This window comes from Bombus affinis, chromosome 13 (genome assembly GCF_024516045.1).
Source record: "Bombus affinis isolate iyBomAffi1 chromosome 13, iyBomAffi1.2, whole genome shotgun sequence".
NCBI classification, from domain to species: domain Eukaryota; kingdom Metazoa; phylum Arthropoda; class Insecta; order Hymenoptera; family Apidae; genus Bombus; species Bombus affinis.
The window spans coordinates 10354036-10372185 of NC_066356.1; the positions used below are offsets into that span (position 1 = coordinate 10354036).

An 18150-nucleotide genomic window follows, 5' to 3' on the forward strand; every position below is an offset into this window, starting at 1 on the left:
GCAAAATTGAAGTTTCTGGATAAGATAAAAAGATAGGAGAAAAAGGATTCGTGAGGTATCTTTGGGAGATAGTACAAGTATCTTCAATTGGCTAATTGCAAAGCGAGACTTCTGCGATCAAAATCAATTAGGTTAATGAGTAGGATCAAGGAAAAATATCTTAATCAAAGATATTAATTATTTATATAAGATCCTGTTTGCTTTGTTAGACATGTGCGATGGAAACCTCAGTTTTTCTCTCAGTAAATCTCAATATTAAATCTAACGCTAACATTTTAATAAATTGTGTAATATAGCAAATAGAGTCTCTGTTTTAAAGATATCGTAGATACATTCAATGCTTTAAAATAACTATTATTTTTAGATTTTGATGACTATTATTTAAGCCTTCGACCAAGAGTGGATAATGAGTGCGATGGTCAGAGTGAAAGTAATGTGCCGCATAAGAAATTGCCTGGAAAAATAGTAAATTGTCGAAATATTTGGTTTCGAGAATTTTGGTCTCAGCATCACAAATGCAGCTTCAATGCAAATTTGTCTGCTGGCATGACACCCTGTACTGGTAACGAGAAATTAATTGATTATGAGCAAGAAGGATTGGTGCCGTTTGTCGGTGAGAGATATCTCTGTTATTTATATATGACTTTATGAAATTATTTAAGCAAGTCTGAAGGAGAACGTAGAAATTAAATTTCATCTTTTAACAATTCCATTTAATTACGAAAGTATCCACAGGGAAAGTATACGTAAAAGAATAATCTAAATAATAAAAGGACATAGGAAATAAAATAACTTTTTTGTAATCTGTTAACATTTGTTTATCTCTCTTCTTGAGAATAAACTGCAGCTAACGCTTGCAAAATCTACACCTTTTTCCCTCCAAAAAACCAAAAACACTACGCTTGATTGATTTTAGTTGACGCAGTTTACGCAATGGCACACGGTGTTCATAATTTAATAAACGAAGAATGTATAAATAATGCTGGAACTAACCATTATTTGTGCGAAGATCTTCGTCCAGCCCCAGACGGTCAACAACTTCTTCAACACATTCGAAATGTTAGTTTTATCGGTAAGTGTCGTCTTTATGGTCCTCCGTAGAATCTTCGATTGTAGTGTTTTTCTTTAATTCTACTTACAATTTGAAATTGGATAATTTACATCTGCAGATATCTTATAAATAAATTTATTTGTCATTCTTTCACCTTAATTCGTGTCATTACCAAGCATTATTTTCTGCGGATAGACCTGTACATACAATTAATTTGCACTTTCTTTAAATAACATTCAGGTCGTCAAGGTACTGAAATTAAGTTCAAATCCGATGGTGATGCGTATGGATTTTATAATATATATCAGTATCAAAGAAAAGAAGATGGGCGTTTTGATTATGTTCTTATCGGTACATGGAAAGAGGAGTAAGTAAAGCATTACAATTATAGACATTTTTGATCCGAGTTTATTAAATTAGCTATGCAGCTGCTCGTCCAAATATCGCTAATCTATCTTAACGAAATTTTGAAGGATATTTCATACAAATCTCGATAATAAACGCATGAAATTTTGCAATTCTTATTCTCAGGTTGGACCTTGATATTAACATGACAAAGTGGGCAACAGGACCCGGAGAAATGCACATCCCTCGAAGTTTATGCAGCGATAATTGCCCGCTGGGTCATGTACGCAATTTTCAGGTGAATAATACGAGTAAATAATTCAATTTAATATCCTTCTATCTGGTTTACAAAGTAACTATAGCTTAATTTTCGTGTATAAAGGTTATTCAACTTTGTATTCTTATAAATAATATTTTGTAACGTAACGATATTTCCAGGAAGCCTGTTGTTGGAGTTGCGTGGCATGTCGCGAAGACGCTTACGTTTTTAATGACACTTGTCGCAGCTGTGGTCCAGGATATGCTCCGGATGAAACAGTAACAAGTTGCATCAAACTAACAGCAGAAGTCATTCCATGGACTAGTCCGTGGGCATTGGTGCCATTAATATTTGCATCCATTGGCATACTTAGTACTTTGTTTACTACTATAGTTTTCATTCGGTATGTTCACAGTCTAGCCTACAAATTGTCCCAGTTTTTAACGTAAAAAGTACGCGACTAATAATTTCAAGAATTTAAATGTTATAAAATATATTCTCCCAAAATTGTTACCTCGGAATAAGAATCTTGCTCTTATTCTATTTTATTAATACTAATTGACTAATTACATTCCAGTTTCAATCGTACTCCAGTAATTATGGCTTCTGGACGCGAGTTATGTTATGTGTTGCTAGTAGGGATTCTATCGTGTTACGGCATGAGTTTCGTGATATTAAGCAAGCCAACTACATGGAATTGCACATATCTGAGAATCGGTCTTGGCTTGTGTTTAAGCATCTGTTATAGCGCGATACTAACTAAAACGAATCGTATATCACGCATATTCAATCAAGGAACTAAGAGCATAAAGAGACCTTCTTATACTTCTCCGAAGAGCCAAGTTGTAATCGCTATCGGTGAGTTTACAATTTTCAAAGGATATTCCTAGATATTTTGATAAAATATCGAAATTTGACTTTTCCATCAAAATCAAAAGCTTAAAATCTAAAATTTTACAAAGTTGTTGCGATGCTTTTACTGTAGTCGGCATGATTAACTTGTTCTTCCTCTTGATATCGTATTATGTAACTCCCGTTTTTATAGGGATCACCGCAGTGCAATTAGTTGGCGTTATCGTCTGGCTAATCATTGAACCACCGGATACCACGGAAATTCATCCGTATCCATTATCAGCAGTACTCACATGCCGCGTTTCCACGTTTTCATTGATGATGTCCCTCGTCTACAATATGTTTCTAATACTCATGTGCACTTTGTACGCATTCAAAACACGTAAGATACCGGAGAATTTCAACGAAGCGAAATACATTGGTTTTACAATGTATTCAACTTGCATTGTATGGTTAGCTTTCGTACCCATCTACTTTGGCTCGAACAATGACTACAAGGTCGGTATCTAAAATCATAGGAGACACGTATTATCTTGCGATTATGCGTATCAAACTGAGAACCAATTAATGGTAATTCGATACGATTTTGTAAATTTATTCTTTCAAAACAGTTTAATGTGTAATTTATATATGTACATATATGTATATATATATAACAGTACAAATTAGAAAAGCTTTTTGTAGGCATGCAGCAAGAAAATACAAAATGAATTGTATTACAAATGTACTTACATTTATTCGTCTTTTCATATATTATTAATTTGTGACATTCTTCGTAATTTTACTTCAAGAGCTTTACTTAAAAACTTTAATGTAGATGAACATTTTAAATATGAAAGATCGTTATTATCTTTATTGTTATTCCGCTCTCGGTGAAATAAGAATTAAACGAACGTAAATATAAATTTACAGGTGCAAATCGCAAGCATGTGCATGTGCATCAACATCTCTGCGTCAGTAGCTCTCGGTTGTCTTTTCACTCCGAAAGTATATTTGGTACTTTTTCAACCATATAAAAATGTTCGGCCTGGACATGCTAATGTGAGTAATACAAAATTTAACAGAAAACATATCGCAGCAAAACGATTACTCTAATAGTAGGTAGCTCTTCTTATTAACGAGTAATATTAAATACAATCAATTGGAAAAAGATATGTTTTAGGAACTAGTTCACTGCACTCTACTGTTCAAAGTATTATGCGTTTTTTATTTCGATTTGACGAATTACTTTAATAAAGGAACACATAAACTGCTGGGAATTTATTAATTTATGGCGCTTCACGTTTTTATTTCCAAATAAATAAAACTGCTATCTCTGCTACCTCTCCTCACGTGATCCTTACATCAGTTTCATATTAAAAACATTGTAAGTGATAATTCTTTAACTTTCATAAGAATCAATACCTATTTCGATGAATTTACCGCACGAATAGAAGTCGCAAGTTTCAGAAATATTTTATTAACACTGTAAAAGAACCGTGAATATATTGTTACGTAAATACATTTATTTGGGATATTGTTTAAATATTTTCGATCTGGCAAATAATTTAACGTAAGAATAATCGAACATAATTTTAATCAAAGTTCCGATTTCTAAGTTAATAAGAATAATTATACTTTCGGTGCAATATTATAATATGATATTTCGAATCTTAAGTGTTTCGTTAAACTATTGTAGACGGGTGGACTTCAAAGTGGTAACCGCGCAGCATACAGCATGCGATTTTCTGGCGATCGTAGTCAAACAATGCAGAGCATGACCTCCTGTTCTCGGAGCAGTCCACCGGCATCACGTCCAAGCCAGGACGAGGTGAAACATGCCAACGGTGAGACACAAGCACTGGCGAGCCCGTCTGTCGAGGAGACCTCGGTTAGCTAGGTCTCTCTCATACACATCCCTCCCTGTCTAGAGTGTCAGGCCAGAATTCATGAGACCACCGTGGAGATATACGACGATGACGAAAAGGACCGTAAGCTCTCTACTATCCAGGAAGTGTCAGAATCAAGAGACATTTCCAGTCCTTCGATGTTCGCGGAAAATTGCCGAAATCGAAGTCGGAAGTCGATTTCCAGCGATTCCGACCAGGTGATCGATGTTTCACTAAGTCTTACAAATCCCAATCTAATTTTCGATCAAACGTTGTTAAAAAGAAATGTAGAAGAGACACTTTCCCGATCCTTATTTCATAAAAGTTGATTTTTTTTCACTTGCATATCATTCTGTTATCGAGAAATTAAATAGTTTGATCGAATAAATATTATTAATACTTATACGCTAGGAGTAAACTTTTCTAATTTATATTTTTATAACTATTCTTTTGAGTCGGGCGATCCAGCACGTAAGAATCGCATGGGAACGATCAGTTGCATCTCCGACAAAGTGGAGTCTCATAAAACCGAAGCTAACATTTTCCCAAGCGAAGATCAAACTTTCCACGTCTACAGCGATTCGCCGACGTTTTCCGATTTTTCATCGTAAATTACGACATGTAATGTCAAGGTAACGAAAAACTGTCATTTTTTAACATGCGAAAAATTATTTAACGGTGCCAAGACGTCTTTTTAGCCTCGCATTTGTCCTCACAAGGGCAAATTAGATATAAAGTGCATACGTATATGTAAGTGCGAAATTACTGTTCAAAACATTTAGAAAATCAAATACCCTTTATACAGCTTTTTAGCAGATTTTAATTCCAATTTGTTCGAAATTTCGATTCTAATTTATTCGACGTTCTTCCAGTTGTTCATTCCTTCCTTGGCTGTTTTGGCAGAATTTTATTATTTCAAGTCTTGAATTAGAGATTCGTATCGAGATATGTTCCATCAGTGCTACAGACACGAATTAAAATGCAATTTACTTAGGTGAACTACTTGATATTACGTTGTTCGATGAACAAGGATAATAATCTCGATTCGTTAGTTCCTTATACATCTCCTAGGGATAAATATTGCAATATTTCGTACTATATATTACGAAATTCAATCAAAGTTGATATAACACGTGTACAAAATATTTATACTTATTTTATATGTATACAATGTTAATTTACTTTACGAGGATAAAGTCTTGATTAAAATTTTGATAGAATATCAGTAGAATAGATATACTGTACACATTTATTTGCAAACTATTTTATAGGACTATCAAATATTTTATCCTCATACGGATTGTTCCAGAAGTACGTATGCGACAAATTAACGAATCACTAACAGAAGAGGTATCGTATATGATAAAGAAAATCGCCACTCTTTTGGCATTTCTTCCTTCAAGAAAATTGGAAAGTAAAGCTGAATGCCACATTGATATCATCCGAAAAGATCTAAATTTTTCATTCCTTAATTATCTCTGACAAGACACCCAAACTTTATCTATTTTTGAACATCTTCGGATGTCATGCCCGCTTAACGAAATAATAAAAATACGTTCTCCGCAATTTCTACATGTGTATGAAGCTAAATCAGCCGTGAAAAGTTAATTTACTTTTCTGAAATCTGTTGCTGGGTAAAGAATATTTGGAGCACCCTCTTCGCAGAAGTCGCGAAACTATTAACACATATCCACCATTCGCCTAAGTGGCTTACAAACGTTTGTGAACCACTTAAGCGGTTGGCGCAGACACGTGACGCACACGAATGCTGATGCTTGCTGAAGCCAGGGTTTCAATAGCTATGCACAAACGTTCACGAGCACTTGGAGCCCTTGCCATGTAAGCAATTGTTGATCCGTGTACGAAAAACGATAGCCTCTCGTCTTCATTGAACGCGCGCAAACAACGAATTTCATTCCAAGTACCGACAACACTTTTTAACAACACTCGTGAACTGTGAATACGAAAGGAATTGCTACGTACTTCTAGTTGATCTATATAGAAAAATCAAAACAGGAACAATTCCTTTCCGCTTACTATAATTAATTCAATGAGCAAAAATACAAAGATTTTGTTGCTGTCGTGTTATTAATCGTAAATAAATCTTTCACTTAAACGAAAATAATTTAACAATACAATGTATTCTTTTGCATCCGTTTGTCACATAACATCTAAATGTGATAATCATAAATCAGAATATGATTTAGAGGATGTTGTTAATTCTTGAAATAAATTTTATATAATTATCTACATTATAGATATCTATAAAAATTGTCTCCTTCGGATGTTCCATTTATCATTATGTTTTACATTGAATATTTTACTTATACAACTTTTTACGCTGTTAATAAATATTCGTTAAGTTGTTAGTTCTTAATGAGACATCAATATCTGATCTATCTGACTATGCCAGAGTTCTTAAATAAATATTACGATAGATAGTACAATAAAAATAATATTGGAAATGAAATGTCCAATACGGTAAATAAATGTGTACTTTTACAAATATATATAACTGCCGACGATTAAAAAGTCAAATAGCTATAAAGGACAAAAATTAGACATATGTAGATCGTGTGCGTGTGTAAATGTGTACGTGAAAAATAAATGGGCGTAAATTTTTGACTAAATATGTGCCAACAACGCTGAGAAATTACGTGAACAAATAGGATATAATACTGTATTATAAAATGACTTTTAAACGAGAAGCGTTTTAAACAAATTAGACGCCACGTATCCTCACTTGAATATTTCTATTAAATATATATATATATATATTAATATATATTAATTGCATTGTTAGTACTAAATTACATAGATGTTTATTTATAGATATATCGTATGTTATTACGTCAACGTTGTACAAAAATTAGACACGTATTTTTGTTAATTTTGCGTACTGTAAATTTTTCCAGAAAGTTATCTGAAAAAATTAGATCACGCGTTAAAAGTTTAAAAGACATTTTAATATGATAATGCGGGCGTAATGAAATAATCTTTTAGAAAATTATTAATTACTCTCGTGGTATCTTGAAGATGTCTGATTATGTGCTTATTACAAAAATATCTCTGAAGACTATGTGAGAGATGAAACGGTTAAACATCTTTGGTTGACTTAGATTACTAATTTCAATAATTATTAATGATTAGTGAAAAATTACCAGAAAGACGAAAACTATGAATGAACGAAGGAAATTATGTTTTATCTTGATAAAATAGATTGAATACTATTATTATAATAGTATTCAAAGAAATTTCCTAGTGGAAATCTATTTTGTGTCATTAAATTAAATTGTTAAATAGGAAGGGGTTCTTTTAATTTTTTGCAATTTAATTTTTTAAACGAAATCAAACGAGATGAGAGAACAATCAACAATCAAAGATGTTTACTTCGAATTTATGTATAGCGATTAAGTGGAAAATTGATTGTCGCAGAAGCGTAGACAACGAAAAATATAGAGCCCAAAACGTTTTGTCGTAAAGGTAATATTCATAAAAGCTACAAGCAACAATTGTAAGACTTAAAAAAAGTTACATAATTCTAACGGTTATGAGAATCAAATATTATTCTGAACCTTGTTCAAGGTTTATCGATAGAGAAAGAATTTATCCACTTCTCAGTGTGCTTTGGAATTTATTACAGTTGTTATAGCGATCAAAATATACATGTATTATAATAATTAGATAACTGAAATTCGAGTACATCTGATTACTCTCTTCTAATAATGAATGCAATGGTGACCTGATAGGTAGTTTCGTACAGATAACAAAGGTCAATTTATTCTTACTTTTACGTTCTAGACACTAATTAATAACCATGCGTATAATGATTCACACGCGACATGTTATGTAGTTTTTAAGAAAAAATTCTGATATCTGAATACAACTTGTTGTATGTTTGTATGTTTAGAGTGAATATATAACATATATAGTATATATGAAAGAAGAATATACAAGGAAATAATGAAATACAAATTAATAAGTGGACTAGTGAGTTATAATAAGGTTTCTCATTTTTCAAATACAATTTTATATTCTGATGCCAACCGAGATAAATGTAACCTCAATTATACATTTGTAAAATAAAAAAAACACTTCATAGTCAGCCAATAAATAATGTAAAAACGATTTGATTTTTAGTTAACAATGTTTGTTTATTATTTTATCTCCGTAGCAGGAAATATGACATCAAATTGCGTAACAAGAAATATGGACTTGGATAAAGTAGCTTACATTATATATATTCCATTTGCTGTATGGGCAAATGATAAATAACAAAACTAAAAATTATAAATTAAATTTATCAGCATTTTTTGATTGATATTCATTTTTATGATAATTTAAAATATATACAAGATGTATAAAAATAAAAAAGAACAACAGTGTACAATCAACTATTAATCACGTTCAACAGACATATTAGTTCTACTTCTGAATCTGATTATTTCGGAGCTATAAGACCTTTCATGCAATCGAACGTATTACCATCTGGGTGTACGGTAAACATCGTTCCATCTTCTCCTCGTACACGTAAATATCCGTAATCGTCTATACCTAGTATTTTAACGTTTTGTGACACTCCAGATGCTGATAATACCGTTACATTTGTGTCGCTGTTGAAACATAAAATACATTTTAATCTTCTGATACTATCGATTATTAACAATATTTCTTAATAATGAAATTCACAGATAGTAAACGTTAATAATTAAAAAAAATTGTAAGTAAAACTTACGTATGCATCCAATAAGTATAATATGCATCCAGAAAATCATCTATATCACCACTTTGTACGATATTTAACCATCTTTCAATTTCATTGAATACAATAGCAAAGTATTGTTCGTATGATATCATTTCTAATTTTTTCTGATATATTTCGTTAAATGTAGTAACTATATCATTAATGCAACATGTAGGTTCTTTATTGAACAAATTTATTCCAACTCCTAATAATGATAATTATTAAGAAAAAAGAGAAGTGATTTTATTAAATGTTAAATTACGCGTAACAATGGTAATACTTACCAACGTTACATATATTAAGATCTGACATAACATGAGTCTCTACAATCAGTCCACCAAGTTTAACATTATTACCAGCATAAATATCATTAGGCCATTTTAATCTTAGATCGATATCCTATAATTAAAAATTAATAATTAATTAATTATATATATAATAATAAATATAAATAATGATTATTAATGATATAGTACTTCATATCCAGATAGAGACTTAAATGCGGATATAATTGCAACAGAAACCAAATGTTGCAAAATTGAGATTCGTCTTCCAAGTATGGTATCAGTAGGCACATGAAGTTGCAATGTGAACAGTGCTGCACCTTTTGGACTGAGCCACATATTCTTACTCCTTCCTTAAAATTCATACAAAACATATTCATTATATGATAAAAAAATCAATAATTGGTAATAACTAATTGATTAAAGAATGTTTTGGCTTCTCTCTTTATTCTATGATTCTAATTGTCTAAATCTAAAAGGAATTGTCGGCACTTCTCTTTACTTTTACTTTATTCTACATGCATAAAGGTTTATAAATCAATTCAATGGAATGTAAATTGTGCCTAAGTTCATTGCACCACTCTTGTGAAACATTTGTTAATAATAATGATCGGTTTAATCGATTAAACAAAGAGCCAAAACTGTTAGTGAAAGTTGTTGTACATGCTTTAGACTATGCAATCCTATTATAAATATAAATATTAAATTAAATATTATAGCAGCTAAGTCTTCGATCTATTGAACAGAGATCCTTGTCATACCTCGTCCTTGAGTTTGCTGACGGACAATAACAGCTAAACCATGTCCTAATTGATGACCGTTAAATACATCCATTGATGATGTCATTATATCAACGTATATAACCAGACGCCCTAATTCCTTGGTAGATAAATTCTATAGCAAGAAAAGTATGTATGATAAGTCGATAAAACAATAGATACAATTAAACTGAATTAAAAAAGAAGTCAAATTTATCATAGCTGATATAATTTAAAAGAAAAATTACCTCAAAATATTCTACAGTTGAGAAATTGTCAGGACATTGGTGAATCATAATTGGTAGGAACAAAGCTGAAGCAGGTCGTGGAACTGTGCTGCTTCTACAAAACTGAATTTCCAGCTTTGGCATTTTTAAAGTATCGTTTGCTGTCATTATACCCTTCAATCTTTCTAGCATTTCGAGTTTCAACTATCAACATGAAAGAAAATAAACGTAAATACTAGTCTCTTTGTTTTTAGTTGCGGATTTTCTAAATATACGAATTACACAAAAATATTCGCAGAAAATTAGTAACTTTAACATGACAGAAGCATAATTAATTCAAAAGCAAGAAGTATAGCATGAATCGACAGAAATCGCTAGCTTTAGTATTTTTGAAGTGATAGTAATTATAGAAGAATTTATTGAAGAATGTTGCATAGTATAAAGGGAGCCATCAGAGATGGAATCAAATATAATGCAAATAAAATTGGACAGTTTTATGAGTTCTTGCAAGAACAGGAAAACACAGATTATTGACCATGCAAATTTGAATCTAGACAAGATAAGTTTCAATCTTTTATAAATAGTATGTACTTTCATGAGTAATAATTTGATTTGACTATATTAGAATTGATTTAAACTTGTAAACATATCGAAATTGATTCCACCCCTAGTTATTATATAGCGATACTTGTTTTTACAAGCGCTTTTGGTAAGTAGTATTATATTTACAAGAATGTACTATATTTGCAGAATTATCTTTGTTAGTGGTTACCAGAAAGAGAACAATTACTTATTACACACTGTCATCGAAGTCAGTTGTCAGTCTGCAAATTATTCTCAGAACATATCAATTTTCTATTTCTTTCAACAAAGTTGAAAGACGTTGTATACAAAATGACAGTAACAGCATCTAACAACATTATGTAGTAATGTTGACAGACCCCCTTCTACCATGCTTTATTCAATAAATTTTTTCCTAATTTTGGTAATGTCAAAGATATTGAGAATAATAATCCTTATTGCTTCGTTATGTACAAACGTAGTTTGTATAGAACAAAAATCACCTAAATAAAGGATGTCATAATTATAATTGTTAATAGTTTACCTAATATATATAAATATTTTCTTTCGAAATAATAATTATTTTTCATACCTCATGTCGTCCCAAAAAGAAAGCAGATGTATAAGTCGTATGTGCAGTTACTTTGGCAGTACTACGAACTTCTATTTCAAGATGCGTTTTTAATAAATCATTGAATATTTCCAGCCTGGTTGCGTTACTTTCTTTCAAAGCATTAAATTTACTTTCTTCGAGTTCATATTGCATTGGATCCACTTCTAGATGTATTTGAGAAAAAACAAGCTTTCCGCCACTTCCTAGCAGGGTCGCAAGTAAAATACTTGGTGTATGCCAAGTTTCTTCTGTTCCAAGTACCTTTAGGTCAAACGAATGCGAGTTTCCCTTTTTATCTTTCACGCTCACTGTCGCTGGCGGAGACACACTAGATACTCTGTAAAAAATACTGAAATGTCTTAAATTGAATTTGGAAATAATTAATCAGGAGGATTATTTTTCATTAGAAACAAAAAATATAATTATAATCATATAATAATAATGTTTTCAGATGAAACATAAATATTAATGTTAAAGATAAACTGCAGTATCTTTTTTTCATTTACATTTTAACTTTACACCTTAACTTGTAAGTACGAAAAACAATTATAGCTAAAAATCTTACTTTACGTCTTCATGATCCTGTGAAAATCTCGTTCTTACAGGAGATGCTTGATAACAGAAGATATGATGCATCATGCGTACATGCTTCCATTTGCCATAAGAAAAGTGAACCAGCTCGTTTTCTCGTACTTCTGCCGTTTTAAACGATGGAAGTAAAATATGAATTACGTCGGAGCACAAAGCGAGCAACTTGCCACCGTGGAGAATATATTCCACGATTCGGTTTCCAATCTCATTGCCAACATTTCCACAAACGACGACTAAAGCTGCATTTTCTACCCAAGCGTCATTACGTGCTTCTTCTGGAGATAATGCGTAAATGGTGTACCTAATATTAAAAGAAAATTTCTTTTAATATCAAATGTAAGAAATTTTGTAAAATATCGAAGATCTTGAGAAATTTTATATTTTTGACGTGTTTTTAATGTCTTAAAAAGTTTAGTGCCATTCGAAGTTACTAAAATAAAGATGATTTTGTACATTTTTCCATAAATATATTAAAATAAACAATCATACTTATTTGTGTCAAGAGATTCTTCCAAAACACCTTTTACGTTGTTACGTGCAATAAAACTATCAGCATATATTAAAACATTTGGTGGTTTTACATTATTTTTTGATAACTTTCTTGTTATCTCTGCTATGGAATTCCTATAACATGGAAATTTCAGTGAATTTATCAAATATTTCTGAAACTTTCCTTTTTTACTCAAGAAAGATTAAATCTTTTAAATAATTATTTTTTAATATAGAATACTTACTTAAAAGGGCTTGTAGATGCTATGGATTTGCTATACTTAGCATCATAAAAAGACTTTGGTTCAAAAAGTTTACTTGTACTTTTTATATCACTGCAAGATACTTGTCTGGTGCTTATAGTACTGGATACATCTAAATTATCAAGCATATCAAGTGATTTACTAGTAGAATGTGGAACACCTTGAAATTCAGTGGTATCTTTTGTGATCTTTTGTATTTCATCTTGTGATAATTGATTCTCATGTTGAGGAATGTTTACTGAAACTGGTGTAGAAACTTGACTTCTAGTTTCACTCTCTATAACACACAAATTCATTTAACTTATATACATGAGGATTATATTAGAAAAATACTTGTAAAATTTGTGTTCATGTGTTTAATAACTTTTTTATTATACCTAACGTTTCATTGGATTCCACACGCTTCATCAATTCAAGTTCTGCATCTGTTACAGCACTTTCTGGATATACTATTAAACCTGGAAGATCCTTAACTTCAAATGGTTTGCATTTCTCGGATACGAGTTTGGCAGTGTCGCTTAATGATTTTAATTTTTCTGCATGCGTTGTCCATTCCTCTTTGTCTATAAATTCTTACAAAAATATATACGAAACTTATTTTATGCCTTCTCGTTTATAGGTATATTTTCTTATTACAAGGTACAATTTCTTTTTGTAACGATCAGAACGCTCTCGAGTTCTTCACCATTCATTCCATATGAACAAAAATCCGAACAATCGGCAATATAAATTTTTGTGGAATTAGCAATAACGTGAAAAACCGACAATTTTTTGGCATTATCCAGTTCTTTCGTTAACATAGCGAACTCCACGTTTAACATAATTAAACACAATGAGTGAATCATTTCACATTCGTGGATAAAAGATCTCGCGCATTTGTTTCTCAATATTTACAACTGAATGTAGTGTCAATTGTATCAATTGTGTTAATAAGTGTCAAGTATGGGAAAAATAGAGAATTTATTGTAAAAATATGTCATATGAGTATTATGAAATATTTCATCCCTAAATAAAAGAAGTACATCTTATCTATTAAAAAACTTCTTCAATCTTGGTTTGTTATATCTGATTCGTGATATATAGAAATTCATAGCTTATTGGATAATCAGTGCCATTTTTCAATTAAGAGCAAGTTGTTTCCTATTTTTGAAAACCTATTACATAATTAAGAATTGTTGTATAAGATTGCGAAAGTTGTCAGGTATATTAAAATAATGAGAATATATTTCTTCACAGTTAAGAAAAGAAGATAAAAGACTTTGAAGCAGCATTAGTAAAGATTACATATTCCTTAAATTATGAACTTGAATGCAGTAAGCTGTTCTCAGTTTTACTACAAGCAGAAAACTGTATGCCAGAAATCCTACTGGTAGACTTGATGATCATGAATTCTATCCTGTACTTATACATTTATGTGTATATATATTATTCTAGATAAATTAAGATCACATCGCTTGATTGTGACTTATTATCCACAATGATAAATTAACTAAGTACATACAATAACTACATGCAGTAATCCCTGATAAATGCTTTATGCTTTCAACTGAAAATAGATTGAAGTAACAATATCATATGCCTGATAATTCATCCACCAAAAAATTTCGATTTTTATATTTTAAATTTCTTACATTTTGTAAAACTTTTATTAATAGTATTAATTACATAAAATTCTTACTTTTAGTTGGTGGTGAATTCAACACATCACTATTGTAAAGACAAGGCTTTCCTGATATCAGGACAGCTGGAAAAATATAAAGCTATTATAATCTGAATATTTTAGTAAACAGGGTTGAAATCTATACATACTTTCTATTCGTTTCAATAACAAGCCGTTATTAATGTGACATTGACCTTCCATCGCTGCAATAAAAAATTTTGCAACCATATCTAAATCGGACTCTATAATTAAATCAATATTTTTACTTGCTGTCCATGTAATAATTAAACCGTAATCCTCGACCTAAAAGACACAACATATTTAAACGCAGTGCTAGCTTCTCAAATAAACATTTTTATATGTGTATAGTGTGGGAATGTTTTTACGTGTAAAAAATTTACATAAGCTTTGTTAGATAGTCAGATCATAAAATATCATGTCTATCTATATTCATTTCAATAGACATAAACTTTCACATAATATATTTATTCTCTTTATCTTTTAAACAATAAAACTACTAATATCATATTCCCTTCATACAAAATAATCACATTCAAAATGGAAAAAATGAAGAGAATAAATAGATATAGTACCTTAGTAGCATGTGTTGCAGCAATAGGATTATAACTTTTAAGGTCAGCTTCAACAAGAATATAAAGTTTGTACTCTGATTGTAACAAAGTTCCATTACGATTATTTGTATGCAAAGGAAAAAATGTTTTTCCATACTGATACGTTAACCAACTTGAGATGTCAACTTTTTGCTGGTAAAATTAGTATTGATGATTAATTATATCTAACTAACTACAACAGAGAGTTTATTTATGGTATTATTGCTTGATGCATACTTGAGGAAATATAGTGCACAATCTCATATCATCATAGTACCATAGTAATTCTTCTAGTCTAGCATCACTTTTATTCACACATAGACAAGAAGTCATAAATTCATCATTTTCACAAACATTCATAGGAGAATTTGATTCTTAAAATAATAAGAAATATTTTATTATCCATTATACTGAAAAATCTTTTAGTAGGTTTTCAAATTATATATGCATGTACATGTAGCATATATATAAATGTATTAAGGATCTGGATCAAAATGAAATATATATTATAATAAAAATAAAATGTAACATAAAATGAATCACTAATTGTGTCGTAACATAAATTTGCTACATAATGTAGTATACATAACAATTCACATCTGAATGCAAATAAAACACAAAAAGGAAATGCAAGTACTAGCAGGGTTTTATTAGTTTTAAACACGTTATATATTAGTGATTATTATAATAATAACATAACATGTATGTAATGTTAAATAGATAATAAACTTACAAAATCAATCGAAAGGCAAATGATATTTGTACATAAGTTTTGTTTTGTGCAACAATATAAATTTACATACACATATAAATACAATATTCAATTAACACATAGGTCTGAAAAAGTGAAAGCAAGAAATAATTATTATCATCTACAAAATATAACGGACGATATGTATGTATAAAACTTTCTGACTTATTTATAAACTATATTCCACAAAATTATGCAACAAAAATAAATAATATCTCTTATTTAATACAACTAAAACAATTTTAAAATACTACAAATCATATTAATATAATAACAATACATTATTCATATGCATATACATAAAACTTATATAGAAGATATAATATAAAGCCCAACAGTTTGATATACAAATTTTATTACTTACTAATTTCCTAGTTATTCTTTTTATTGTATAATGACTACATATTAATTAACAAATCTCAATAATGTATGCTTATAGAACATAGATGAAATGATATAATAGTACTTGATAGCTATAGTTATATAATTTAAAGTTATACAATTTATATCATATTTGCAAAGTATTGTTTTTAAGAATTTTATTTTGAATCAAAATAAAAAGCATGAAATAAATACAAATTAGATACTATAATATTGTAAATATTTTCTGCACTATACATGTACATTTTTGGTTTTCCTACATTTGTTACAGCTTTTTCATATAATGATTTAAAGTCATTGTGTAATCATTTTTCAATGTATTGTAATATTTTTATAACATAAATTAAATATAAGGAAATATTAAATTAATAAAAATAATAAATAATATAAGGTGCATGTCTACTTAATGCAAATACGTCAGGAATGTATATATATGAGTCAACATTTTTTTATTTTATACCAGTCTTTAAAAAAGTTCTAAAAAAGTAATTGTAATACGATTTACATGAACAATATCAGTATTATTTAATAAGATATGTTTATTTACATGTATGCAAGATATATGTGTAGCATCAAGATATATAATAAAAATAAATTGTAAACAATTGGATAACTATTATGAATAACCAGTGATATATTAAAAATTTATATATCAAAAATTTAACAATTTATATAATCTTATTTTATACTTTAGAAATGTAGGTAATCTTTAAACTATATTAAAACTGCATAATTTATTAACAATTTATAATATTACCAAATGTAAATATTAATATATTACCTTTATTTGAACTTTGTTTTTTATTATAAAACATTATTGATGGGCAAGTGGTTGTATCTCCTTGAAATAAATTACGCAAGTGATTTTTTAAAAATACAATCCTCCTTGACTGGATTGATGTTGCTATCATATAAAGAAATGTCAAGATCATGTTGATAAAATTATATTTAATATTTTAATATATATATATAATTCCTGAAACAATTATTTATATTATATATTTTTCGTGTTATTAGCTTTATTAAGTAAATGGTGTTATAACTAGATAATGTACTTATATAATAATAAAATTCATTTATTTATGTGAATTTATTAGGGTTTATTTGTTTATGTATTTCGTAAATAGAGTAAGTGTGTTAGAAGTCATTTAAATCGAACATAATATATCAACAACTATAACCTAGAAAACTATGAATGGAGAAGTTAAATAGCTCTCTAAACCAATTAATATGTTATAATAAACAATGATTATATTACATGAATCGTCATAAACAGAGTTCTGCAGCTGCAATTGTCACTACGGTTCAATGACTAAAATAACTATCGAAATCCTACCTGTACTTCCTTATTAAAAGTATTTATAAATTACATACCTATTTTTTAATGCTACTACTTGTCTATGAAGTGATTAACAAAAACATGAGCAAATAAACTTTGAATGCCGTTTCAAATTCATAAATTACTATTATAAGAACATTATGCAAGATACTTTAATTTATTGACGTTTATGTAGAATGTGAGTAAGGAAGGGCGCCGATATGAATAAGAAAAGTTCAGCCGAAAAGTACACTCCACGAATTATCGCCTCTAGCGGTCAAACGATCGAACTATATACACATTTCTTCCTCCGGTGTTTTGAAACTGCTAGAAAAATAGTAAGTATCGAGACAATATAATAGCATCAGAGGTATTCGAAACTTTCTGAAATTCCTGGAAACGATGACATTTTCTGAGAAAATCCGAGAGTAAAAAATGTATCCTCTAAAATAGCGATTTTGTATCAATCAGGTGGCAGGATTTCGGTGTTTCTTGGAAATGACGTTGTGTCTCGGAATTTTCGA

At 29.8% G+C, this 18150-nt stretch overlaps 2 protein-coding genes across 9 annotated transcripts in view; one reads left to right on the forward strand and one right to left on the reverse strand.

The window, feature by feature from the left end:
- LOC126923587 (metabotropic glutamate receptor 7-like) overlaps positions 1-8503 on the forward strand; it is a 43688-nt gene extending 35185 nt beyond the window's left edge. For 4 of the 6 annotated variants that reach the window (XM_050737193.1, XM_050737192.1, XM_050737191.1 and 1 more), the window contains 11 exons: positions 365-613; positions 917-1072; positions 1292-1418; positions 1583-1694; positions 1835-2058; positions 2233-2513; positions 2701-3005; positions 3420-3548; positions 4186-4333; positions 4418-4593; positions 4831-8503. In XM_050737193.1, the coding sequence (XP_050593150.1) occupies positions 365-613; positions 917-1072; positions 1292-1418; positions 1583-1694; positions 1835-2058; positions 2233-2513; positions 2701-3005; positions 3420-3548; positions 4186-4333; positions 4418-4593; positions 4831-4986 (2063 nt within the window). In that variant the 3' untranslated portion in view covers positions 4987-8503. Of the gene's footprint in view, positions 1-364; positions 614-916; positions 1073-1291; positions 1419-1582; positions 1695-1834; positions 2059-2232; positions 2514-2700; positions 3006-3419; positions 3549-3658; positions 3874-4185; positions 4334-4417; positions 4594-4830 lie in introns of those variants that run through there. The other 2 variants (XR_007713227.1, XM_050737195.1) reach the window with 2 other exon arrangements.
- LOC126923588 (biotin--protein ligase) lies at positions 8504-17869 on the reverse strand. Of its 3 annotated transcripts, none has more exons than XM_050737196.1 (17): positions 17683-17869; positions 17090-17284; positions 15414-15550; positions 15159-15329; positions 14715-14868; positions 14584-14649; positions 13283-13477; positions 12888-13182; positions 12643-12777; positions 12128-12454; positions 11542-11899; positions 10410-10592; positions 10165-10297; positions 9596-9756; positions 9404-9518; positions 9111-9324; positions 8504-8988 (listed from the first exon to the last, which is right to left on the reverse strand). In XM_050737196.1, the coding sequence occupies exons 2-17, from the start codon at positions 17238-17240 to the stop codon at positions 8817-8819; spliced, it is 2967 nt and encodes a 988-aa protein (XP_050593153.1). In that variant the 5' UTR covers positions 17241-17284; positions 17683-17869; the 3' UTR covers positions 8504-8816. The 3 variants fall into 3 exon arrangements, with proteins under 3 accessions (XP_050593153.1, XP_050593154.1, XP_050593155.1); XM_050737197.1 differs by lacking the exon at positions 17683-17869 and adding an exon at positions 15910-16013 and having other exon boundaries at positions 17090-17235; XM_050737198.1 differs by lacking the exons at positions 14584-14649; positions 14715-14868; positions 15159-15329; positions 15414-15550 and having other exon boundaries at positions 17683-17868.
- Between the last annotated feature and the right edge of the window lie 281 nt (positions 17870-18150).